The 26576-nt window shown below is 40.1% G+C and overlaps 1 protein-coding gene across 5 annotated transcripts in view; it reads left to right on the top strand.

Annotated features, from left to right (window-relative positions):
- Positions 1-1128: 1128 nt before the first annotated feature.
- The window catches only part of UPF2 (UPF2 regulator of nonsense mediated mRNA decay), a gene marked incomplete at its 3' end in the record, with an annotated part of 59744 nt that continues 34296 nt past the window's right edge, over positions 1129-26576 (top strand). For 2 of the 5 annotated variants that reach the window (XM_080614971.1, XM_080614973.1), the window contains exons 1-8: positions 3372-3626; positions 6878-7257; positions 8061-8840; positions 13151-13311; positions 14328-14525; positions 15002-15151; positions 21588-21691; positions 22207-22292. In XM_080614971.1, the coding sequence (XP_080471097.1) occupies positions 3618-3626; positions 6878-7257; positions 8061-8840; positions 13151-13311; positions 14328-14525; positions 15002-15151; positions 21588-21691; positions 22207-22292 (1868 nt within the window). In that variant the 5' untranslated portion in view covers positions 3372-3617. Of the gene's footprint in view, positions 1501-1564; positions 3281-3371; positions 3627-6877; positions 7258-8060; positions 8841-13150; positions 13312-14327; positions 14526-15001; positions 15152-21587; positions 21692-22206; positions 22293-26576 lie in introns of those variants that run through there. The other 3 variants (XM_080614975.1, XM_080614974.1, XM_080614972.1) reach the window with 3 other exon arrangements.

Genomic DNA, 26576 nt, shown 5'->3' with positions numbered 1-26576 from the left:
ATCTTTTAGTTTAAAACCATCACCCCTTGTCTTAGCACAAGAGGCCCTGCTAAAAATAAATACTTGTGTGTGTTCACTGTATGTCTAGACAGGTGTAAATGCCTTCCCATGCCAAAGAGCAGAGTTTCTGCCACAATCTGGATTCTAAAAGTAAAATAAATACCAGATTCTCACTCTGAAATTCTGCATGGTGACAGCTTTTTCCAACCTGGGTGACGCTAAACTTGCCTGACGGCTGACACCGTGCTTGGGTGCTCCAGCAGTGAGCACATAACCTGGGAGTTTTTTGTTGAACTAAATTTACCGTTGTAAAATGCCTTTGGTTGTCCAGACAAGGATACTGATTGGACAGGATGAAGTGGAGAGACCAGATTTACACTGCAAAACACAATAGATGACAGTAATTAAATCACCAATTATTAATAACTATTATGCCACTGCATTCTGGGCCTGTCACTGCAAGAGAGACATTGAGGTGCCGGAGTGGGGCCGGAGAAGGGCAACGGAGCTGGTGCAGGGCCTGGAGCACAAATGTGATGGGGAACGGCTGAGGGACCTGGGGGGTTCAGTCTGGAGAAGAGAAGGCTCAGGGGGGGACCTTATCGCTCTCTACAACTGCCTGACAGGAGGATGGAGCCAGGAGGGGGCTGGGCTCTGCTCCCAAGGAACAAGGGATGGGACAAGAGGAAACGGCCTCAAGCTGCACCAGGGCAGGTTTAGATTGGATATTAGGGACAATTTCTTCCCCACAAGGGCTGTCAAGCACTGGAACAGGCTGCGCAGGGCAGTGGTGGATTCACCATCCCTGGAGGTGCCTAAGACGTGCAGATATGGTGCAAGGGGACATGGTTTAGTGGTGGACTTGGCAGTGCTCGAAGAACGGGTGAGCTTGATGATATTAACGGTATTTTCCAACCGAGTTCCTTTTGTGATTCCATGATTCTATTTTATCATGCTGACATCTGAACAACCCCAAGCCGCCACTAAGCTTCCTCCCCCCCTCACTTCCGCCTCCGCCACCTCCCGGTAACCCGAGCAGCTCCGCCAGCAGCCAGGACCCCAGCCCGGGCTGCCCACTGCACTGCCTGACTCTCGCCAGTCGGAAGCTCCGCTTGGCGAACCGGCCGGGGCCGTAGTGCCAGCTCGATCCGGCGGCGCTGCTCTTCCATTCGCGCTTGGCCGTCGCAGGGCGAGCGTTCCGGTCTCGGTCGTGGCGGTGCTGTCGGTCAGGCAGTAGGCGGACACCTCGGCAGGGAGCGCGGCGGGCGTCGTGAGGGGAGAGGAGCGAAGGGGCTTCGCGCGCCGGGAGGGGCCGCGGCTGGCGGAGGAGGTGTCGCTCCCCGGAGGCCGGGCCCATGTCCGCGCCGGGCGCAGGTAGCGGGCCTGAGGCGGGGGGCATCGGCCTTCGGCGAGGGCGGCCCGAAGGGTGGAGCTGTGCCGTGGTGTTGTGGGGAGGAAGGCCTGAGGAAGGCGAGAGAAGGGCGCAGGGGCCTGCCCTAGGTGGGGGCCGTGAGGCGGCACGGGGCGCAGATTCGTCGGGGCTGAGGCGTCCCAGGGTACAGGGGCCGTGAGGGTGAGGAGGAGGAGGACGGGCGAGGGTGAGAGTACCCGCAGCGCTCAGGGAGGCGGTGGCAGGGACTGGTGTGCTGTTTGTCCCTGGAGGGCAGAGCACGGGAGGTGCTGAGTTGTGGGGAAGCCCGCGGGTGCGAGCTGGCATGAGGGGCGAGCTGTTAGCCGGGAAGTCTCTTGCTCCGCATGCAGTCAGTGGTTTGCCTGTAGGCCTCTTTCTCAGTGGGAAGCGCGCTCCTGCAGATCTGACAGCAAAACACCTTCTCGGAGACGTATCGAAAGTAAAAGTGCTCGGCTGGTTGGGCACTGTGTAGAGGGGGCTCTTTGACCTGCTCTAGAATTTCCTGCACTGCTCTTGTGTCTCATCTTTCAAAACTTGTTGTTAAGTTTGTTTCCTACTGATTGACCATGGTATTTTTATAATACTCCTTTCGTTTAAGAGAAACCTTAATTGAATTTTACTTTTTGGAATTTTTGTTTTTCTCGGGGTGTGATTTGTAGCAATGAAGCAGTTTGTTGCTCTTTGAGGATTTTCAGCTGGTCAGAAATGGGACATCTTGCCTACATGCTTTATTTCCTTTATCTCCTCTGTAGCTGTATAAAGGAATGTTTCTGTGATTGATTTCATGTCCAGTAGCAGTAAAAAAGAATGTGAAATATCTCAATGTGTTTAGTTTAATTTCTCCCTCCCATACTTGTATTTGCAAGGATGGAGATTCTGGTTTATAACAATAAGGTTTTATTGATTTGAGGTTATTTAGGCATACCAGGCCAAGGTGTTGATAGTTGTCCTTTTATTCTGAACAGTGTCTAGATTAATAATGCTGAATACTTAATAGGAGTCTTTGGTTTCCTTGAGAATAAGTATACAGATGGATTTTTTTCCTGAAACACTGCCTGTATTGCAAGACTATTTCTTGAGTTTATGGGCCTAGAGTTTCATTAGCCCAATCCAGTCAGTTTTTCAAATTCCAGGAAGTTGAAATTCATGAGCAATAGAAGATTTCTTAACTTAGATTGAGTTAAGGTAGGTCAAATAGTGAAAAATCAAGAGAAATAGTTTTCTCCTGGAAAATAATATGTGTAAATGATGAAACCAAGATGACAAGAGTGTAAAGGCATCTAAGTGTCACTATGGAAATGGACTGCCAAAAGTCCAAACGAATATGGACCCTTGTGTCTGTCTTCTCTGTCCTTTCTCAGTTTCAGCTGCAAGTGCGTGTTCTTTGTATCTATTACCTTATGAAGTTCATGTTGTTATTGTGCCTTTTCATCAGTGCCTTCACATAAATATTATCTATTAAATAAAAGTTCTCTTAATGCTTTACTCTGAATGTTTCCTTACTGTTTCTTAATCTGGCCCAAACTATGTATATTCAGCCTTATTGCCTATGGAAATGAGACCCAGGCAAGCCTGCTGCCTTCTGTTTCCTTTTTAATCTGCTTCCCACAACTTTTGAACCTTTTGGCCAGTTTCAGCTGAATTCAGCAGATGCTTTGAAGGTCTAAATGTTCTGCACATCTTGTGATAACTGATAGCTGAGCAAAGTACCAAGGTCTTAAGTTACCATTCTTGATGAGGGAAGGGTGGCAGCATCAGCTCAGTGGACAGTTGTGTTCTGGCTGTGCTATTGGCCACCGCTCTTGTACTGCCCAGTGAACCACCCTGTGTATAGCTTGGAGGCAGCAACTGCACCTCCTGCCATCCATGGTAGGTACATATAAATGAGCTAGCAGCCTTATCAGAAGGGTTTGTGAGATAAGGAGTTGTGTACTTAGCAGGTAGAGAGCAGCATTGTAACACTAATATTCTGTGATACAGGACAGAAATCTATTATAAACTAGACTGTGGGGTTATTTTAGTCACCAGTGTTCTTGGGGGAGACGTGGATAATACTGCCTTGTAGAAACCACAATGTACCCAATTATGCTCCATCCCTTTTCTGTTTATTCCATTCTTCTCTTTTGCTTTTATACAAGCAAATGTCAGATGTGTCTTTAAAACAGAATTCTGAGTTCCTACATCTCTTAAGAGTTGGAGTACTGTAATGGTTTTGGTAAGTGACCATGTTGGTAAAAGTTCCATGTGTAGTTGGATATTTCATTTAGTTTAGTTTTTTCCAAATTGTAATAGAATTTCCCTACTAACAACAGGTGAGAGACAAGGGTAAAAGCTGGAGCATTGGAATTGTGACATGCCTTTCCAGCATTCTTTTAATCAACCAACCCTTTTCTCCTTTGTTTTTCTTTTAAATTTTGCTCCCAATTTGCCTCTTAGAATCTAAAATATTTTTTTAATAAATGTGTTAATTTTTGTTTGTTTAATAGGTTTCTTTGTGAAAGACATTTTAATACAATTATTAGAGAGTCTCATGCAGTGTTCTCATGGAAATATTTGAATGCTAAAAGCTTTCCTTTCAAACCCATTTTTTTAGAAATGGTGAGAGAGAGTTTAGACATCTCAGACTGGTGGAACTTTCAATGTGGATTTGTAGTGGAAAAAGGTTGATAAATAGTTATTGTTGAGTTTGAAACAGAGCATGCAGAGGATTTGCACCTCCCAGATCAGTGAGGAACATGTCCCACCTGTTTGGCCTACAGAGAAAGGAAAAATTAGTTCAGACCTTTAATATGAAGGAATTTGGGGACATGCTTAGTTTTCTGGGTTTTGTCAATTCTGTAAGTACTGATTTCATAATAAAACTGCTTTAAGATGATGTAGATCAGTGTTTTTAAAATCTTAAGTAGTTCTGAGATGCTGAGCTGTGAAGTTTTTTAGTTGCAGACATGCGTTAGAGAGCCAAAATTGCCAGTACTTGTTTAAGAAATGCTGATTTGATTAGGATAGCTTCCATAAATCAGTGTCAGAAACATTTCTTCATGGTGCTGTTGCCAGTTACTGTCAGAGAGGCCAAGTCCTGAATAGGTTTTCCAGTGGTAAGTTCTCACTGTCCATATCTGAATATCCTGTGAAGTTATGCAAACAATTTTTTCTTCAGAAGACCTGGACAAGCATCTTCAAATTTGTAACACAGCATTCCATATGGGATAGTCAGTGTACAAATCTACTGTTTTGTTAGAAACAGAGATACTCATTAGTGTGATATCTTACCTAGAAATAGCTTTCAAAGTAGTTAAAAATAATCTTAGAAGTGCTCTACATTATGTTGGGTTCTACAAATAGAAATTGATTTAGCCTGAGGTAAATAAGGTTTAGGTGGTAGTAATTGCCTCTTTCAGTCCTGTCTGTCCCTCTCTGATCCTGGACATGAGTCAGCAGAATGCCCTTGCATTAAGGTTAGCTGCATTCTGGTCTATAGTAACAAGAGTTACCCAGCAGGTTGGGGAAGGTGAGTCTTCCCCTCTATTGGTACTTACAAACCCAAATCTGGACACCACATCCAGTTGTGATTCTCTCTTCTGAGGAAGGTGTTGACATGCTGGAGAAGTCCATTGGAGGGCCACCAAGATCATTAGGAGACTTGGAGAACTGGGGTTTTTAATCTGTGAGAGTAGGAAGTCTTATTACGGTCTACAAAAACCTAACAGGAGAGTATGGAGAAGGTGGAGCTGGATACTTGTCAAAGCTATACAGGAATAGGATGGAAAGAAACTGACACAAGACAGGGCATGGCAAATTTCGACATTTTATCAGGAAAAGCTTTTTCACAGTGTGGTTATTGGGATTCTTGAACAGAGGCACAGAGGGGGCTGTTATATGTTTGTCCTTGGAGATACGCTGAACATAGCTAGCCAAACCCCTGATTTGACTGTACCTGCTTTGAGCAAGGGCTTGAACTAGGTAACCTTCCCAGTTTCCTTCCAATCTGAATTGTTATACGATTCTACCCTTCATTGGTCACTATATGTTGTAATTTTATATCCTGAGCCAAATGAAACTAAGGCTTAGAGGGCTAGAAACCCCAAAGATGCTAAATTAACTCCTACAAGTCCCCAGAAAAACATTGGTTGAGTAGAAAGAGATACAAACTGGAGCCTTTGATAACTCCTGATAATTGTAGCGTATCTGCTATCATTTCCATTCATTCTGCTGGCAGGGAGGTTTGTGTGTACGTCTCAGCACAGTGTGCTCTGCCAGCTGTTACTTGGGCTGTATGGAAGAGTGAGGTGATTGGGGAGATCTTGGGAGGTGTGAGGAAAGAGGGGACCAAGATGATGCCTTTTCACAGTGAGGACAGTCAGGCACTGAAGCAGGTTGGCTGGAGGGTTACTGCAGTCTTCTTCCTTGGCAGTTGTGCCGTGGTTTAACCCCAAATGGCAACTAAGTACCAGGCAGCTGCTCACTCACTCCCCCCTCTTCCCAGTGGGATGGAGAGGAGAATCGGGGGGGGAGGGGAGGCAAAACCTGTGGGTTAAGATAAGAACAGTTTAATAATGGAAATAAAAGAAAAGATAATCATAATAAAAGGAAGCAGGAATAAACCCAAGGGAGGCAAGCGATGCTCAATATGACTGCTAACCACTTGCTGACCCGTGCCCAGCTCATTCCCAAGCAGTGGTCAGCCTGTTCTGGCCAACTCTACCCAGTTTCTATACTGAACATGACCTTCTATGGTGTGGAATATCCCTTTGGCTAGTTTGGATCAGATGTCCTGTCTCTGCTCCCTCCCAGCTTCTTCTGCTCTTCCTCACTGGCAGAGCATGAGAGACTAAAAAGTCCTTGACTTAGAGTAAGGACTGATTACCAACAGCTAAAACATTGAGTGTGTGATCAATTTATTCTCAGACTAATACCAAAGCACAGCACTGCACCAGCTACTAGGAAGGAAGAAAATTAACTCAGCTGAAACCAGAACAGTTTTCAAGCCTGGAGCAATCTTCTCTGACCTCATGGCTGACCCTACTTTGAGCAGGGGGTTAAACCACTTGAGGTTCCATCTAATACGTGCTATCCTGTGATCTGAAGTAGAGGTAGTGGAAGGGGGATCATTCTTAGGAGATGTGTAGAAAGGTCAGTGAAGTTCAGGTGCATGTGCTTTCAACAGTCTTGGATGTTTTGTCAGATGGAGTTCTGTTTACGTTCCAAGATCTTGTATTCCCCTGGTTTTAGAAACTTCAGGTGTTTTTACATCACAATTCATGCTGAAAATAAAACACTGGCAAAATGATTAGTTTTTACACATTATAGGTCCGTTCTTTAGCTCAAGAAAACTTGCCTGAAACCTGTATTTTATTCTTGTAAGTCAGAGTTATCTTAGTTAAGAACCAAGTGAGTATGGATGGACTGTAGAAGAGAGTAATGTATCGACAATAAGTTAAAAGTACTTCTTCTCCTGTGTTTCTGTAGGCTTGCCTGGGTAACACAATGCCAGCTGAGCGCAAAAAGCCACCAAATATGGAAGAAAAAGAATCTCCCTTAAATAATAAAGAAAAAGAATTTGCTGAAAGGCGACCAGTGAGCACCAGGGACAAGCCAAAAGAAGATGTCAAGGTTGGCATGAAGAGAGAGACTCTAAAGGTTCCTGATGACAAAAAGAAAAAACTGGAAGAGGATAAAAGAAAAAAGGAAGACAAGGAGCGGAAGAAAAAAGAAGAGGATAAAGTAAAGGCAGAAGAAGAGCAGAAGAAGAAAGAAGAAGAAGAAAAAAAGAAACTTGAAGAAGAGGAGAAAAAGAAACAAGAGGAGGAAGAGAAAAAGAAACTAGAAGAAGCAGCTGCTCAACTGAAGTAGGTTGTCTTTTAATGGTTTAATTGTGCTGAATGCTGTAGTCCTGCTGGCAGGGTTGTGGGCAGAATTATAAGAGATGAACTGTTTGACTTACAATAAGTTGTATGTAGCATTATAAATTCTACATGGCTAGCTCAGTATGCTTTGTGACTTCCACATAGTTCTGAGTTTTCACCTCTAACCTCTGTTACTTTAGTCTATAATACAGAGCTTTGATATCTCTGTAGGCCAGTTAGGAGGCGCCCTATTACCAAGACACTGTTTCTTAATACATTATCAAAAGGTACTACAGTGTTGAAGATAACGTCTTTAGACCAGCAAAGCCAATTTCTGGATGTTACGTTTGAAATACATCATTTTCTAAGAGTCAGGCAATGTCATTGCCAAGTTCCATCTGGTACAGATGTATTTCACCTACTTAGGATTTTAAGTAGTCTGAGAATAAAAGATTTCCCTTCACTGTGTAATTTGGTAACCTGTAGAAAGGTTGTTATTCTCTTCTGTAAGAACTTCATCTCTCTCTGTAGTAAATGGAGTTTTATGTTTATATCTTAAAGTTTGTTGGGATTAATATGTTCTGCATAGAAATACTGGATAAATTTCACTTTGTTACAAGCAAAAAAAAAAGTTTATTTAGCACGTGCTTTAGCTTTCTGGGATTAACTTTTAATATTTAAAACCAGACTATTAAGGGGAAATTATGTTTAGAACTACTGAGAGGTTTCCAACTAAGCCTTTTTTTCCTTTGAACTGTTAACCTGAAATCAGCTTCTGTAATGAAAATTACTTTTATTTCTCTTAGAGAAAAAGAGGAAGCCCATCAGCTCCATCAAGAGGCTTGGGAGCGCCATCAAGCGAGGAAAGAGCTTCGCAGCAAAAACCAGAATGCACCAGACAACCGCCCTGAGGAGAACTTCTTCAGCAGACTGGATTCCAGCCTGAAGAAGAACACAGCTTTTGTTAAGAAGCTCAAAACCATTACAGAGCAACAAAGGGACTCCTTGTCCCATGACTTTAATAGCCTGAATTTAAGCAAATACATTGCAGAAGCAGTAGCTTCTATTGTGGAAGCCAAACTGAAAATATCAGATGTGAACTGTGCCGTGCACTTATGTTCCCTCTTTCACCAGCGCTATGCTGATTTTGCTCCTTCGTTACTTCAGTCTTGGAAAAAACATTTTGAAGCAAGGAAAGAAGAGAAGACTCCCAACATTACCAAGTTAAGAACTGATCTGCGTTTCATTGCAGAATTGACAATAGTTGGGATTTTCACTGACAAGGAAGGTCTGTCTTTAATCTATGAGCAGCTTAAAAACATTATTAACGCTGATCGAGAATCCCACACTCACGTTTCTGTGGTTATCAGCTTTTGTCGGCACTGTGGAGATGACATTGCTGGTTTAGTACCAAGGAAAGTCAAAACTGTTGCAGAGAAGTTTAACTTGAGCTTTCCTCCTAGTGAGATAATTAGCCCAGAGAAACAACAGCCCTTCCAGAATTTGTTGAAGGAATACTTTACATCTTTGACCAAACACCTGAAAAGGGACCACAGGGAGCTACAAAATATTGAAAGACAAAACAGGTGACACTCAAATGTTGCTTTTTATTTATTGAGAAAAAAGTAGTTTATTTATGAAATGCTCAGATTTGTTGCAGTATTTGCAAATGTAGTCTGTTAATGGTGTGTAGAAGTGTATTCTGCAATGTATCTAAGTAAAAGTTATAAATTTGCTCTGAATACTTAAAAAGCAAAACCCAAACAGACTCAATATCTTTAAAGAAAAAGGAGGCTGATCTTTAGCTTTAATTCTTTTAACTCTATTAATTTCATGATGTTTCCTTGGCGCTTGAGAATGACGCTCCTTCCCCAGCTGGTGCTGTCCTTTTCCAGTTGGCATGATCTGATTTCTCTCTTTCTACCCACACGGAGCATATGCCATGATGGCTTTGGCTTGTTTTTTGTTAGTGTACCAGTATGGAGGAAAAATGAAGTTAGATTAACTAGGTATCCCTTACACTTTAGTGTGGGCAAATTGATATATATTAAAATACTGGAGTTTATAGACAGTTTGATTCAAATCCTCTTAAATGTCTGTATGAAATACTAATATTGAAGGGTATGAGTACACAAACCTTTGAGATCTGAGTAATTGCTACCATTATGACATTGTTTAATAATCTTTTGCCCTTTCTTTAAAGCATCCTGAGTTGTCATTATTGGAGCCAGCCCAAACCCAACTGCTGGTCTTGTAACACGATCATTATTAAATCCTTTTGGAAGCATTCCAGGCAGATAGAAATGAACATGTTGCTGCATGTGTAGGCCCAGGTTTCAACTGAAAAGCTGAACATCGATCCAGAGACAAATGTATGTGTGGAATACATTAACATTTAATGTTCCCAAACCTGGGCTTTGAACTTGGATCCATTGTGCTGGCAGTTATTGTTCTGCAGTCCTGTCCGGCCTCAAGTTAAGTGTTGTATTTCGCAGGACCATCAACTGACTTGGGAGCTACTATTAATTCTGCAAATATCTTTTACTTTAAATTGTGGTGTTGTGACTTAGTCATTTGGTTGGAGTTTTTTTTAAGTTAATGGATATAACTTTTACACTTGTATACAGAATTATGATTGGTTCTGGGCATATTGGTTCTGGGTGGGATGTTATTGACTGAGTGTTATAAAGTTTGTACAGTAGGCAACAAAGTGAAAAATATTTCCAGGATGTAGAAAGAATGTTAAGAAACCATGAAGAAAGAATGTGAGTGATCTGGGAGAGGGAAATACATGGTAATATTTAAGTGCACACTAGATAAAAATGACTGGATAGAGCTCTGAGCCTGGTCTGATCTCATCAGTGAGCCTGCTTTGAGTAGATCAGACTAAAGACCTCTTCATGCACCTTATCTGAATTATCCCTATCAACTGTGTGTACAGCTTTGTTTTGGGAAAGGAATGTAAAGAACTATAATTGCTCACTGGATTAAGATAATCCTGTTATTTATCTGAATTTTAAGGTGTTTAACTGTTTAATAAAAGTTGGGGAATAAGTTTTGTTAAAGAAACAAGAAACCAAAACTATTTCCTGCCTAATTTCATTTGCTTACAACATGTCTGTAACAGATATTGGCATTGCAGCTATGGAAGTGCAGGGCAGAAACTTGTAAGTTTGTGAATGTTATAGTAATACTCCTAAACTGTGATTGTGTGGTTGGTTGGTTGCTTTTTGGTTTTTTGGGGTGTTAGTTTTTGGTTGTTTGGGGTGGTTGGTTTTGTTTGTTTTAAAAAGAAAAAGCAATAATCCTATTGGAAAAAACAGTGCTCTGTATATTTGAAACCTCATCTACTTTGCTGATAGCCACAGCTTTTATGCCTACTGTTAGTCCAGAACCAGTGAAGTGAACAGGGAGCAAACTGTGCCTTCCTGTGCATCAACAATTTCATATATTTAGGTTATGATATATTGTCAGGTAAATACCTCTTGAGTTTATCTGTGTCAGGAGAGCTTAAAATAACTCAAATTGTTTAGGTTTGTTGGTTGAGTTGAAAATTAATATGCTAACTATAAGGGATGGTGAGACACTGGCACAGGTTGCCCAGAGAAGCTGTGGCCGCCCCATCCCTGGCAGTGCTCAAGGCCAGGTTGGATGGGCCTTGGAGCAACCTGCTCTAGTGGAAGGTGTCCCTGCCTATGGCAGGGGGTTGGAACTAGATGAGCTTTAAGGTCCCTTCCAACCCAAACCAGTCTGTGATTCTATGATACGATTTTAACCTCAGCAGTGCTTTGATATTGTGTTATCTGCTGAATCATAGGTAAAATGAAAGCATTATTAGACACAAGGGTTTCTGCAAGTGGATAATTAGAATTACCTTGAGTTATGCTTTGACAGTAGAGCCTGGTGATCTTTTTGGTTACACAGCTGAGGGCACAGCAAACTCTGTGCAGGCTGTGTCACTGGAAGCTACCATTTGTTTCGGAAATTCTGCTGGGAGTTTTAAAAAATGAGTGTTAGATATGAGAAGAAGCTGCTTTGGTCTAAAGGATGTTTTTAAAATCTGCTGAACTTGCATTGTGGCGCTGCATGAAGTTCTGAAGAGGCATGCAGTGAGAGAAGTACTGTGTGCTGTACTTTTAATTGTATTAAAATCAATTATGCTTTTGAAATCTGTTCAGGATGCTTTAGTGTCTTTGAATTTATTAACACTTGTCTTTTGGGAACTGAAACTGAGAATTGAACCTCTTGTACTGTTGTTATAGCGCTTTGCTTTTTTGGTTTTTAGTAACAGCACAGCTTCCGTGATCCTGTTTGAGGCTTCTGTTATATTTTAAACTCATAGTAAGTATGCAGTGGATAGCTGTATCTGTGGAAAGGCTGTGAATTGGCACTTCGCATGTTTCCTGAATCCAAACTGCACTACTGCACTTCAGAAATTATCAGGGGTTATTTGATTAGTTAATTTTTCTTGTTCTACTTTGCAGGAGCAGGTGATACGTGTTACATAGGTGTGTGAGGGACAAGAAATAGAACTTTTGCTTCTTGCCCTCTAGCAAGACACATGTGCCAAGTTTTGGTTCTCAGCAGATACAAGAGATTTTGTTGCTTGCCCTGTGAATATGTTGTGTAAGAAGATGATTTCTATTTTATAGTCAGCCTGGAACTGGCAAAAGCCAAGATTGATATCCTTCAACTTACATTGCTTAAACTAGTCTGGAAGTTTAGGCCATAAAATGTTTGGGATTTTGGCAAGAACATGATAGTATACTTAGTGCTTAATGAAAGCCTAAAGGTAATGTGATGATACAACCTCCTTTAGGAATTAGGACATTTGCACCTTATTTCAAACTTCTTCTGATGCTTTCATCTCAGTGCAGGGTGCATTGTCAGTGGTTACAGCTGGTTAGTCCAATGTTACCAGCATTATTCAAGCTACTGTGAAACACATTGGAATCTTGCTAGGCAAGCTCATTCTGTCCTTTGAAAAGCTTTCTGTTTTGAAAACCCGTGTTTGATCTGAGCTTGTTTGTAACTTTGCAGTAGTAGGAGCCCAAGATGAGGACAAACTGGAGCATTGGTAATGGGCAATCAGCTTATTCTTAGTTACCCCAAAATCAAGGATGACAGTCTTTAACCAGTCTTCTGTAGAAGGCAAAATCTTTGTACTAGCAAATATTACCTTGTTCTGTATATTTGGTTCAAACTACTGAAAATTCTTGATATTTTTGTTTAAAATCCAGAATAGCCTTAATTGTAGTTTGGTAAGAAAATTGAGTTGTACTTTATTGTGTGCCAGCAGTGATTCTGTTCCTTCAAATGCAAGTTGCTTTTGAGAACAGATTTCAGTTTTAAAAATGAAATGGAAAATAAGTATGGATATTTTCATAAAAGAAAAACCCCAAACTGCTCTTCATTTGGACTGGTAGCCTTGAAATAACTTGATTTGTTGGGAAATGAACAGGCTGCTTTTAACATACAACTTGTCTGAGCCTCTGGCAGTGATTGCCCATTGAGTCATTTGAACATGATGGAAATGTGTTGTTACAGATATAAAGCAACTTTTATCCGGCTTTCATCTAAACTGAATGTTTTTAATTTACTACAAGTCTTTTCATAGTGCAGGACTATTACAGGATAACCATGGCAAAAAATAAGTTACCTTTTCTCGTTGGGACACTGAAGTTAAAGCTTCTGTAACTGTACTGAACTCGATACTGAAGTCAGTAATCCAATATGGTTGTTTGGAAGAAAAAGTTGTGTTGCTCCAATTTTTGCTACTGTGGTCTAAACTAGAATTCTGCTCAAGAGAGGTCAGCTCTGCTCACAGAAGTTGATAGTAGTTCAGTGTAGCTCAAGTAGATTTTAAAGATTGCCTTACTGTCACTTGATTTTGTAGGCGCATCCTTCACTCCAAAGGAGAGCTGAGTGAAGATCGGCACAAGCAATATGAGGAATTTGCAATGTCATATCAGAAGCTGTTGGCAAATTCTCAGTCTCTGGCTGATCTTTTGGATGAAAATATGCCTGACCTTCCCCAAGAGAAACCAGCACCTGAGGGTAGGCCATCTTCTAAAGGAAGCAGAGGGAATGCTGCGCTTGGCTTGGATGTGGTGGGAAAGCCAACCAAACCTTCTTACTGATGTGTTCTTTCCATTGATTTCTTTTTAATTAGGCTTTCCCCTTTAAGGATGACAATGAATGAATATTACATTATTATTTTAATTAAAGTAATTAAACGTAACACGTAACCATAACTATTGTATATGCCATGTAGTTACGGTAGCTTAAGTAATATCCCTTTAGATTTGTTTCAGGTAATATAAGAATAAATGGAAAATCATTTTGACCTAATAATTTCCATTTAATTTAATGCATTTTTAAATACTTAAAGGACTATATATGTTAGAGTTTTAAATTCTGATATTGTTCAAAAATGGGTTTGAAGTATATTTTGGGTCATGATGTTATGAGCAGGAACATATTGTTAAACCAGATATGTCGCTAGGTGGCTCTCCGACCTCCTGAGAAGTGCAGCTTTTAACTGGCAGAGTTGTTGAATGCTGTAAATCTCGGATCTTGGATTCAGAGATGTTGTGGAGTGCCCCTTTTGTCTAAAGTGATCTTGAGCTTAAAAAAAATATGTTTCCTGCACGCCTCTAAATTTAAAATTATTATTTTTAAACATCTGTTCTTGCAATACCATGGGGTACAGTTCATCATACTCAGTGATTACTTTCTGTGTTAATGTGGTTAAAGTCTGGTACAGCTTTTCTTTCTAAAACCACATAATGGGCTGCTTGATTTCACTTGACTGACTTGATTTGACTTTTACTCTGATACTGTGTTTTCTATCAATGTAAAATTTGCAATTTTAAGATAACTTACTGATGCATCTGATATTACAATTGGGTAGTTAAAAGCATTTTAAAGTACAGATTGCAATATTTCAGTTGAAACAGTGGTGGTAATAAATGTTTCTAAAAGCATTTTGGTTTTAATCTTCAAAGGTGTCTCCTTTTAGAAGATCAGAAATTCGTGTGAGTAACTTTCTTGTGGTTTCATTGGTTTTGCAGAACATGGACCTGGCATTGATATTTTCACACCAGGAAAGCCTGGAGAATATGACTTGGAGGGGGGTATCTGGGAAGATGAAGACGCCAGAAACTTCTATGAAAATCTCATCGACTTAAAGGCTTTTGTACCAGCAATTTTGTTTAAGGATAACGAAAAATGTTCCCAGAACAAGGATTCTGGCAAAGATGAATCAAGAGGTAGAATGCTTCAATGAGTATTAAAGATGTATTGTCTAATAGATATGCAAATTTGATGGAAGTAATGAGTCTTTAATGAAATAATTTGTGGTGAGCAAGTTTCTGAATATCTTGTGCTACATTTCTGAATATCTTGTGCCGTTCGAATATATGCATGTCACCCATTGAAGATGTACCAGGTATAATTCCGAGCAAACCAAAGCACTAAGACCTGTTGGCAATCCTTAACAGTCCTTAACGTAGGTAGGTGTTTGCAGTTTTCAGGCGTTGGAGTAAAGCTATATGAAGGATCTCAAATCACTGAGACCTAACAGATGACACATCCTAGTCTCAAGAAGTAGATATTCTTTGCCTGTTTCCTTTCACCAAGACTAAGACAGTAAAGAGACACAGGTTTAGCAACGTGAGTCTTCCTGTATTCTAATGATGCCTGCATGTATTTAATAATTTAATATTTCTATTGAACTTTTAAATAGATTCAAAAGATGCCAAAGATAATAAGGAAGCACCTGGGAGTGAGGATTTGGAGTTGGAGCTGGAGAACCTGGATATTAATGATGATGCCCTGGAGTTAGACTGTGGAGATGAGGCAGAAGATCTTACAAAAAAGCTTCTTGATGAACAAGGTAAAAAGAATTGGCTTCAGGAATTACTTGGTTTATGTTTTGGGGCTTTTTTTGGATGGTTTTTAGTCAATAGATAAAACTTCAGGAAGAAGCATGATTTATTTATGAAACTACTAGCTAGAAGCTGTTAGGACTGTGGTCAAAACATTTGTAACAAGACATTCAGAAACAACTGAAAAGTATTATATGGAGGTTTATGTAGTGACAGTTACTGATTCCTTTAGCTTTTAAAGATAATCAAATGTGAAGGCAGTGGTCTGAAAAGTGACTAGAAAGAAGAATGTAGACTTCAGTGCATAAATGGTTTTTATCATCAAATGTGCTTAGGGTATTAGTAAAATACTTTGATGTGTTTTAAACCTGAACTGCAAGATTCAGCTCTGCCTTTCTGTCTTCTTGTGGCTTTACATAGCAGGATTTAAGAATTCTAACCTCTGATTGTGCATAAAGGGCTGCAAACGGAACCTGTGGAACTCCGGCTATGTTAATTTTACCAGGGGAAACAGAGAAAGGTTTCTTAAGAATTCTTGTGAATCATGAGTATTTCTTTTAGTGGTAATGAATAGTGGGAAAAGCAACATCAAGTGTTAAAAGCCATATTCAGAGCAGCAAGTGAGGCAGGGTCTTTGAACCCAGTTTGTAAACCACAGTGGTTTTACTTCTTTGCATTTCCAAGGACCAATGCAGATTCTTTTCTTTCATTTCTGAAGCAGGAAACTTGTTCTGTGTCTAGAATGTGGAGAAAAAACCCACATCTGGAGTCCACTGGCTGGAGATTCTGTGGCTTAAAACTGAAAATACTTCCTGATCTAGGGAATTCCTTAATATAATCATAGAATGGTTTTCACCACTTGTCACTGGTCTCCACTTGGACATTAGGGCATTGACCACAACTTTTTAAGTGTGACCATCCAGCCAGTTCTTTATTCCACAGTGGTCCATCCGTCAAATCCATGTCTCTCCAGTTTAGAGACAAGGATGTCGTGTGTGACAGCATCAGATGCTTTGCACAAGTTCAGGTAGATGATGTCAGTTGCTCTTCCCCCATAACCCCATCATAGAAAGCCACCAGATTTGTCAGGCATGACTTGCCCTTAGTAAAGCCGTGTTGGCTGTCACCAACTGCCTCCCTATTTTCCAGGCGCCTTAGCATAGTTTCCAGGAGGATCTGTCCCATGATCTTGTCGGGCATTGAAGTGAGACTGACTGGTGTGTAGTTGCCCCGATCATCCTTTTTCCCCCCTTTTTAAAAATGGGTTATGTTTCCCATTTTCCAGTCAGCAGGAACTTCACCAGACTGCTATGACTTCTCAAAACATAATGGACAGCAGCTTAGCCACTTCACCTGCCTGTTCCCTCAGGGCCTGTGAATGCATCTCATCAGGTTCCATGGAATTGTGCTCATTCAGGTTCCTTAGATGGTCTTCAACTTGATCTTCTCCTACAGTGGATGGTTTTTCATTCTCCCAGTCCCTGCTGTTGCCTTCTGCGATGAGAGTGGTGTGGCTGGAGCATTTGCTGGTGAAGGCCATGGCAAAAAGGTTGTTGAGTGCCTCAGCTTTCTCTATGTCCTGGGTATCCAGGTCTTCTGTTCCCTTCTGGAGAGGGCCCATGTTTTCCCTAGTCTTCCTTTTATCAGTGACATACCTTTAGAAGCTGTTCTTGTTTCCCTTGATGTTCCTAGCCAGATTTAATTCTGTCAGGGCTTTAGCTTTCCTGACCAGATTCGTGGCTGCTCAGACAATTTCTCTGTATTCCTCCCAGGCTACTTGTCCTTGCTTCCACCTCCTGTAGGCTTCCTTCTGTGGAGTTTGTCCAGGAGCTCCTTGTTCATCCATGCAGGCCTCCTGGCGTTTTTGCCTGACTTTGTCTTTGTTAGGATATATCACTCCTGAGCTTGGAGGAGGTGATCCTTGAATATTACCCAGTGTTCTTGGGCCCTTCTTCCCTCCAGGGTTCTATTCCCTGGTACTCTATCAGGCAGACCCCTGAAGAGGCCAAAGTCTGCTCTCCTGAAGTCTTGGGGTGGTGAGCTTGCTGCATGCCTTCCTCACTGCCCTAAACATCAAAAACTCCACCATTTTATGGTCCCTGCAGCTAAGGCTGCCCTTGCACATCACATTCCCTACCAGCCTCTCTTCGTTGCCTAGAACAATCTTATTTCTTGAAATGGCATTGTGCTTTAGAAGCTGAGAAGTTAAAGCCAGAACTTCAAGCTGTGGAGTTCATACCACAGCAAAGAAGCTCAGGCCCTGACAAAGACTGTATATTGGTGTTCAAAACATGGGTTCAGTGAACCAAGCTGATGCATGGATCTCTGGATCTGGGCATTGAGTGGCTTGAACAAATCCTCAATGTTCCAGTCTCTCTCAGCTGACAATAGGGATTGGTTAGGGCATATGGATCTTCAAATTGGGTGACTTGTGTACTGAAAGTTAGTTGAGCTGAACTTGATCTTAGAACTGTGCTGGTCTGTGCCACTTCACAAATTCAAAAAAGAAACAGCTCTGGAGTCAGACTGTTTCAGACTCCTCCTGAAAGGAAAACTGTTAGGATAATTCTATCACATATTTCCTTAAGTTTTTCCTTTGTTTACCCAGACAGATTGGAAAAAGCCGTATCCTGTTCAGAATGAATTTTCCCTTCTATTTATATATTTTCTTCGAGTAGCCATCAGCTCATTCAGCTGGGTAAGATTTTAAGTTTTAATTGCAGGATGTTCACCTCTAGTGAGCTGTTATCCTCTGGTCAGAGATCTTGAGAAAACCAGTGAAGAGCTTGGTTCCAGCTGTCTGTAAGGGTGGTACACCAAGATGTTCCCTTGGAATCAAAGGGAAAAAGAGCAGCTCATTCTGGGTTGCTCACAGCCTGCTAGATAGGCCAAAATAGTTTGTCAATAGACATCTAAAGGAATGTGGATTTTCTTGATTTTTTTTTTTTTGAAAGGGATTATTGTCATGATAGGAGGATGAAGATTATTCTGAATATAAAGACAAATAACATGAAAGTGAGATCCTGTAGAAGTAAGGAAGGAATAACAGGAGAAGAGATATAGAAGTCCAGTGTCTCTGGGATGCAATACCAGCTTGAGTAGCTCAGAGGTCATGCTCTTGATTGTAGGAGGTTTCATCATCATATATTAACAATGATCAGTACTAGTTTCTGTTTTTAAATGAGCTGTTGACTAAGCATTAAACATGCTCTCATCTGAAAGGTTAATCTAAAATATGTCAGAATAGGGTTTACTTTTTCCTCATTAAACAGCCAACTGTTTATGAAAGCCTTTTACTCTCTAGCTTGTGAAGGTGATATCATTTATTTCACCCTGTAGGCTTTTTCTTGCTGCTTCCTAGTTGTCTTTGCTCATGAGTTTATTTTTTGTGAGACAGGTGAAAACTTAGTGTCTTTGGGAATTCCATACCCTGTCACTTGATACTGGCAAGTAGCTTCGAAATGAATGATGGAAACTAAAATAGATATAATTGGTAAATCCTTGTTCTGCTGGAAAACTAGGCTGTAAGTCAGCAGCATGTGAGTGTTATTTTACTTGAAACATACAGCAAAACACAGTGATTGTTTTGGGGTGTGTGTAATTCTGAACACCCCTCATTGGCAGCACCAGCTATACTAAATTAACAAAAATCTTAATTTAGGTGCTGTTTCAAGTTCTGTGATGGGTTTCCATCTAATGAACTGGAAGATGTCTGGCAGTGTTGTGCAGAGAGGGGGATCCAGCCAACTATTTGCTCGCAGTTTTAGTTTGTGCCATCAGGATGTGAGGGCTCCTCTGTGATCAAATTCATTTCAGAACCTTGTCTCACAAAGGAATAGGTCCAGACATTACAAAAGCACTTTCCTTGTTTCCATTGTCTGGGTGACACTATACAAAGTAGACTGAACCTTTCAGGCAGAGCGGGGTTTTGGGGAGAAAGTCCTCTGCAGGGTTATAGTTTAGTAAATTGAAAAGATGATGTTGACATGGAAAGAGCCAGGGCTCGCTCAGAAGGTATGTGTGTAGGGAGGGGGGAAGGCAAACAACTAGTTTTGGTGAAGCAGAAGATTGTTTGGCACCAATCATTGCAGGAGAATGACTTCAGTAAGTCCTTAGTGTCTTCTGATGGTTCCTCAGTTCTACTCACTGGAAACTGCAGCATTGCATTAATTTCTGGTAAACATAAAGGTGTTTAAAAAGAAAAGGTAATTTTTCTTTCACTCTCTACAGTGATTATGCTTCGTGACTTGATCTGCACCCAGATAGACCGTTACAAATAGTCTAAGTAATGGGTTGTACATTACTACTTGTAGTGAATTTTTAAAAGAGGTAATGCAGTTTTAAAATGTGCTGCTACTGGAAGACTGAAACTCAAGAGGGTCAAAGTGAAAGCAAGACATTAACTGATTTTTTTTCACGTGAATTGCATACTTGAAAGCCCCGGCTGTTTCATCTCCTGTCACTGTAAAACTCTGTCTTAAGTCCCAGACCTGCTTCAGGTACTAAAAGAAAAGAGCCTTTCCACTCAGGATCCACATACTGCGATGAGAAAGAAATACATTGTGAGAGTATCTTTGGCCCTCAGCGAAGGAGAGGATCAATGAAAGGGGAGATACATTTGGGAACTGTTGAAATTCAATGTCATAACAGGGACTCTTGAAAGATTGCCTTGAATAGTGACTGAAATGTCAAAGACTTCTTTAAATTGATTTCAAGAACCGTGAGTCAGTTTGAATAGAAGATTGAGGTGAGACAACTAACTGCTGTAAAGGAAAAAGGGGAAGATAAAAGAACATTAGAGGAGACAGGAAGGTGTGGCTATAAATACCTAAATGGAAGAATGCATTAAAATGAGATTTGCTACTAAAAATTGTCTTATTTGAGCTGTTGTATGCATCCTAGTGAAGTCTGAGTATATAGGTGATGAGAGAATCGGGGTTCCATTAAGCATTTAAAACTTCATGGCCCTCTTGTTGAGCATCTGGAACAGCTTCCTTTTTTTTTTTTTTACCTCTCCTTTCTTAGTGAACCCTTCTCTTGTTCTTCTGACTTCTAGTCAGAGAGGAGGAGGACGTGATGCCATCTGCTTTAACTCTAGCACCTTCAAGACTGGGTAGCTTGCAGTGTTCCGTGAAGCAGATTTTAGCGTTTCTCTATCTAAGTTCAACCGCTGCCCCTAGCAGTTTCCCGAAAGAATTAAAACAAAATGGTCCTACAATGTAGCATCTTTTTCCCTTATAGTAGTTATCTTTTTCCCTTTCAGCAGCTTGAAAAATGAACCTGAGTCTTCATGCTGGTTTATCTTACCATGTAGCCTTTAAAGACATAGTGAATTTACCAGGTGTTGGGTATTTTGTAGGTTACTTGGGTGTGATTTCCACCACATGAATACTTTCCTGGGTATTCCTGTTACTGCTGAACATCCTCAAACTGAAAAAAGACCAAGCTTCATCATGTTCCTTTTTCAGGAAGCAGCGTTAGTCTGTGTTGCTTTGGCCAAGGAAGATTTTTTTCCCAAGTATTTGTGTTGCAGCTCGTTGTTTTGGCTTGTGTTGTGCTATGGAGGAAACTAAACTCTTTTCTAGGACTTACTAAAATCTGGAAGAGTTTTGTAAGCATACCACAAATTTTGCAATTAGAGGATAACTGTAGGGAGATTGCTCTGGTGAGGTCTTCAGAGCAAATGTCAGAAAAGCTGAATTCCAGTGATAAGAGTTGTCCTACAGTCTTCTATTTGAGTAGTTTTAGGGACTCAATCAGTAGACACAGGTCACTGTTGCTGCTTCCTGTGTTGCGAATTCCACAGAAGCACCTGCTTGAAAAACAAGTTGCCACTTGTCTTGCAGCTGCTGCATGATCAGCCGTCCATCCGTGTTGCTTTATGGTTCTAGGCTCTGGTTTCAGCACTGCTGAAGGAATTGAGTTGGCCTCCAGCTTTTACAGCCTAAAGTGAAAAGATGTCAAGAACATACTGGATGAAAGAATAGCCTTAATGGATGCTTTTGGTCAAAAATCCTCTTTCTCCTGCATGACAAACATACAGAAAATGTAGAGTCTACAGTTGCATTAAGGTGGTTTGGTTTGTTTTCCCTCATGTTTGGGATTTCTTGTGATCATCCTTCTACAATCTAAAGAAATTACCATCATTTTCTAGGAATATAGATTTGTTGTTGCTCCTGACAGTATAAAGTAGGAGGCAGGGAACTTCATGAATAGGAAGGCAAGTTTACTTTTGACTTTTGTTAGTAAAAGCAATAAATGGATTTTTTTTTCTTCATTAAGAAAGATATTTTATATTCATCTTTATATATTATCTCTATATATGTTTGAATTTGTGAATGAATGTTTAACAGCTAAACATTGCAAATGTTTGGATGATATGATCATAAATTGCAATATTTCATAGCATAAAGATGTGTGCTGCTTGTTTATTTTCTCTGTTAGAACAAGAAGATGAAGAAGCCAGTACTGGATCTCATTTAAAACTTATAGTAGATGCTTTTCTTCAGCAGCTTCCAAACTGTGTCAACAGAGATCTCATAGACAAGGTATAGTTTTCATTTTTATCCACTCCTAAAGATAATGCTAGGTCAAATAGATTGGAAGCAAATATTTGAAGCTTTTGAGTCTGTCAGGAGCTGAACTATATTTAAAGTAGTTACTTTGGAGGAAACTTTTTTATCCCTCACTTAATCAGTAATTGCCAAGACACCATGTGATACTGATTTTTTGTCTGCCTGTTTTCTTATGTCTTAGTTTGGTTTAGAAGTAGACTTGGCTTTTTCCTATTTTCCTCCTATTCTTCTCTGACAAATTACTCCCCATCTGCCTAAAGCTGTTTTCTTTCTTGTGTTGATCCAAAGAATCAACTGGACTTCTTTTGCAGCTATGTCAGTTCTAGACAAAAAGGAAGACTTTCCTTTATAAAAAGAAAAAAATACAAAGCAGCTGCATGTAACAGGAATAACGCCATAAAGATGCTTTTGGAAAACATGCTGTATTACTTTAAATAAAAACACACTGCAGTAAAGGTGAAGTGTTCCATTGACTTTCCTCTTTACAGGCAGCAATGGATTTTTGCATGAATATGAATACAAAAGCCAACAGAAGAAAACTCGTACGAGCACTTTTCATAGTTCCTAGGCAAAGGTAAGAACTGAAGGAGAATAAGATGGATCCACCCTTTGGTTATTTAACGTATATATGTATATGATTTTTAACTGTTTAAGTTACTGAAAACCAGTGTATATTCCAAGTTGCGTTCATTCAGTTCTGAGGTGCACTTCAGGAGTGATTTATGCATTAATGATTAAGCAATTCCCCACAGTATTTTGCCATAGCAGTGTAAATTTTCTTTAATAATTTCTTTTTTTAAATATTAGTTTCTGTCTTCTGGTACTTGTGTGTTTTATAGTGGATCTTTTCATGACTTTTTAACCGTGAAAACAACAGCAAAACTTACCTTATAGCAAAGGAGAATGTATTTTTTTTCAGGAGAACCTGCACTTATTTTGTGTAAGAACCTGTGAATAGTTAGAGCAGAATGTAGTTCAGGAAGGAGGATTTCTTGTGATATGTTAATTCTGATATATTACATAGCTATTATATGTATCTTCTAGAATATGTACCTTGTATCTTCTGGAGCAGAGCTGGTTCTAGGCCAGCCAGTTTAGAGACAGCGAGTATAGAAGCTGGAGCCTGGCCTCTTCTGTCCATGTAGATCTGTCCATGTAGAGTTTTGCTATTTCTCCTTGTCTCTCCTTGTGTGAGGGCTCTACACACAGAAAAAGAGCCTTGCTTTCAAAAATGAGTGCAAATATTAAAATGAAACGTTTAAATTCCTTGGAAGAATAATGTATTTTTCTCCTCTTTGGTAAACTTGTACCTTAAAGAGGCGCAATTTAAATAGGTGCAATTATGAGGGAGTCGCTTTTCTTGATCCACCTCACCCTGTTTCTCCTGAGAGGTTGTTTTGATGCTGCTTTTAGTTTCAGTGTTTCATCATCATCTTGGATTTCCTGTTAAGAGTTCACGCTGCTTTGATTCCATGCCTTTTAACACTGGAGGGGAGGTGTGGAAATACAGTTTGAGTGTCTGTGTTGTCTGAAGGCTTGTGTAGAAAACTGCTTTGAATAAACAGGCTCTGGTGTTTTGTTTTCATTAGTTTTAATCACTTCTTGCACTGTGTTTTCAAGCTTAATTCTAGCTTATTTGTACATCCCATCTGTAATAAGCATCTGCTGTGCTAATAACATTACTCTCTTTGCTGGATATAAACCAGTGGTTGGTTTGCTCGCTATATGCATTAACCTGACTCTATGTTGCTACTAGCTTTTGCAACTAGAAGTTCACATAATCTTTCTCTTTATGTATTCTTTTCTCTAAAAAATTAACTGTTTTGAAGCCTCAGTCTTTGGAGACTTTGACAGAGGCCTGATTGTGCCCAAAATATGAGTTACTGACAGAGGAGGTAGGGAGTTGAGTATCTTCTGTGTTAGAGGTAACAAGGTGCTCTTCAGTCCAATTTTATGATGTAGAGGAAATACCAGCAGGCTGATAAACAGAAATGTTAATCATGAAATGCGTCAAAACACAATTTGAGAACATTTTTCATAGCTTAGGACATCTACAACTCTGTAGGAACTCAGACTAGTATAGATGGTGTGGTTGGCTCAAGGAGCTGCTGTCTTTTGTGACAGTTCTGTTTTCTAATAGTTGGAACTAATACTGAAGCGAATGGCTCAGCTGATTGCTCATGGTTTTTCTTATAAATATTAATTATTACTATTAAGAAATATTAATATTGCATGTGCAATTCTATTTTTAATATCTTTTTCTGCTGTCTGCTCTGAGACCTGCTGGGCTAGTAAATACTCCAGCTTCCAGCTGTCAGATCTTAAGTTCAGTTGTATATATCTGCCTCTTCCCTTGTCTGCAGTAGTGGTGCCCATATCTGGGCTACTAAGCAGGAAAAATAGGATGTTGACTGAGCTTCTTGTCCTGAGCCACAAACAATTGCGGTGGAAGTACCAGCTGAATTGCCCATAGATGCACATGATTTTAAAGGGCAATCTATCCTAATATTTACATTAGCTTGCTTTCTGCAGTTGGTAAAGGAGCAGTTCTGTTTTCTGTCTTGAAATCATGTTTATAATCCTTGTAGGAAAAACTCCAGGTGTGTATATGGCACATGGTAGTAATGGTTGCTATAAAATGCTACAAATTGATTTAGAAAATTATAAAACACTGCTTCTAAGCTTTGTGTACTCTGCATTCGCTATGGTTTTGCTTTGTGTATCTCTTCACTGAGCCATATGATACGCCTTTGCCTTCCATTCTTCTTGTTGCATCCTAATTTTTACTATGTATTCCAGTAGTTTCTGCAGTCTCTCTCCAGGATACCAAGGGAGAAGAAAGCTTTTTGTGGTTATGTTCGTTAGGAAGTTTTCTGGGGCTTCTTTTGCAAAAGGTTCAGAGGGACAGCGTCCTTATAGGATATAGATAAAGCAGTATATTTTCCAAAAGCATTTAGTCTTCAAGCATATCAGATAATGCTGTTGAAGTCTAGATAGTATGTTATCAGCCATAATAAGATATTTCAATAACAGAGTAAGTTCTGTTTCTTCTCCTGAGAGAACAGTTTTAGGAAATAGTGCAGGCACAACAATTTTAACTAGGAAGTACAAAACTGGTTTTGTGCTTGAGGAGTGATGCAGACACTGTAAAGTCAAAGTTTATCATGTAGTTTTGCTGTAGAGTTTGTTGCTTTCACTAAAGTTGGATTGATCGGGACAAATACAGGAACAGAAAACGTAATTTGACAAAAGGGAATGTTTTTTCCTCAACTAACTGGATTAGTGTTAGAATACATCATTGCACTGCTCTGCTGAATACTTATGAATGGATCACATTTACATTTTCAGCTGTGATTTGAACCTCTAACTCAACAGAACAGAAAGCCTTTTGAAAAGATTTCTTTTCAGTGCTAGTATACAAGTGGCTTTCAGGTTTGTATTAGAGGGTTGGTTTAATACTAAATATTAACCTTTTAATTCAGGACTATATAGTTTGCACTAAAGTGACAATACAGTAATTTAACATATACTGCTCACAGCTTTAAGGCCAGGTTGGATGAGACCTTGGTGACATGGTTTAGTGTGGGGTGTCCCTGCCCGTGGCAGGGGGTTTGGAACTAGATGATCTTAAGGTCCTTTCCAACCCTAACTATTCTATGATTCTATGATTCTGTGTGTACTTCTTTGCTATCAAACTGCATTATCTTCCTGTACAGATACACATGAATCTGTCTAGCTGCATACTGCAATTTTTCAGTTTTAAATCTCTTTTTAGGCCTTAACTTCTAAACAATTTTAGACAAATGCTAAACAGCAGATAGGAGCTGTTGCGGCTTCTCATTTTTTTGCCATCCCCATTTATGGTGATCTGTGAAGTTGCATATTTCCTAAATAAGAGATCTGTTGTTCATCATACAGAAGGTTTTAGCTTTATCCTTGGTTGTTCTTAATTCAGAAGTTGTCTGCTGCTTAAGTGTTTAAATGGTTCTGAGCATTTTAACTCAGAAATTGTAAACTCCCTTTCAGCTCTCTATCCTGAGAATCCTCAGTAGCAAGGTCCTTTCTGTTCAATTGAACTTGACTTATCAGTATTTCAGTGGCCTGTCTCATTCAATGATAAAATTGAGAGATGTGCTTGAGATCAAGGAGTTCATGCCACAGCTAAGAAATGAAAGAAAAAAGTGCTTATCTGGTAGCATGCCACTTCCACAACATCCGTCTCTTCTCACTGAGCAGTGTTGGTGGCAGTTTGCACCTGTTCAAGCCCAGTGAATACACTGCATTTGTCTGGATTTGGATTTGCTTGTGAGACAGGAGTTCTTGCTCCATTACCTCATACTTTAAGCTGTCTTTCTGCTAGAATCCCATTTAATAAATGTCCCAAGATGCCCCCTTTACTCCTAGGTATAAAATTTTGGATGCATACGTTCTAGCGAGTTTGCAGCTAGGACTTTAATTGAGCAAAGTTTTGGGGTTTGGGTTTTAAAAGATGTGCTCTTAAGTATTCCACTGAACTGCAGTCCATGTGATCCAGAGGTCCAGAACTGACTAGATTACAATCCAAGGCATATGGTCAAAATGGCAACGGTCAGAAGTAGTGTTCTTTTACTGTGATAGTTTACTGATGTTAGGTCTTGCTTCATAACATAGAAGAGCAGGAAGAGAAAGCAGCACTATGGGGTTTGTGGTCATCCTAGTTAATTTCTGCCCGACTTCTCAAGAAAAAGAAATGCTTTTGGAGAAAATAGAAAACGCGGATTGGCCTTAATGCAGGTACCAGTAGATGGTGCCACTGATACTGCAATCTCTCGACTTTTGAACAGGAATTTTTGTCTCCCCTGTGAAAGGGAATGGATTC

The sequence above is a fragment of the Psittacula echo genome (assembly GCF_963264785.1).
Source record: "Psittacula echo genome assembly, chromosome: 1".
In the NCBI taxonomy this organism is placed as follows: domain Eukaryota; kingdom Metazoa; phylum Chordata; class Aves; order Psittaciformes; family Psittacidae; genus Psittacula; species Psittacula echo.
This window is presented reverse-complemented; position numbering and strand designations above follow the sequence as displayed.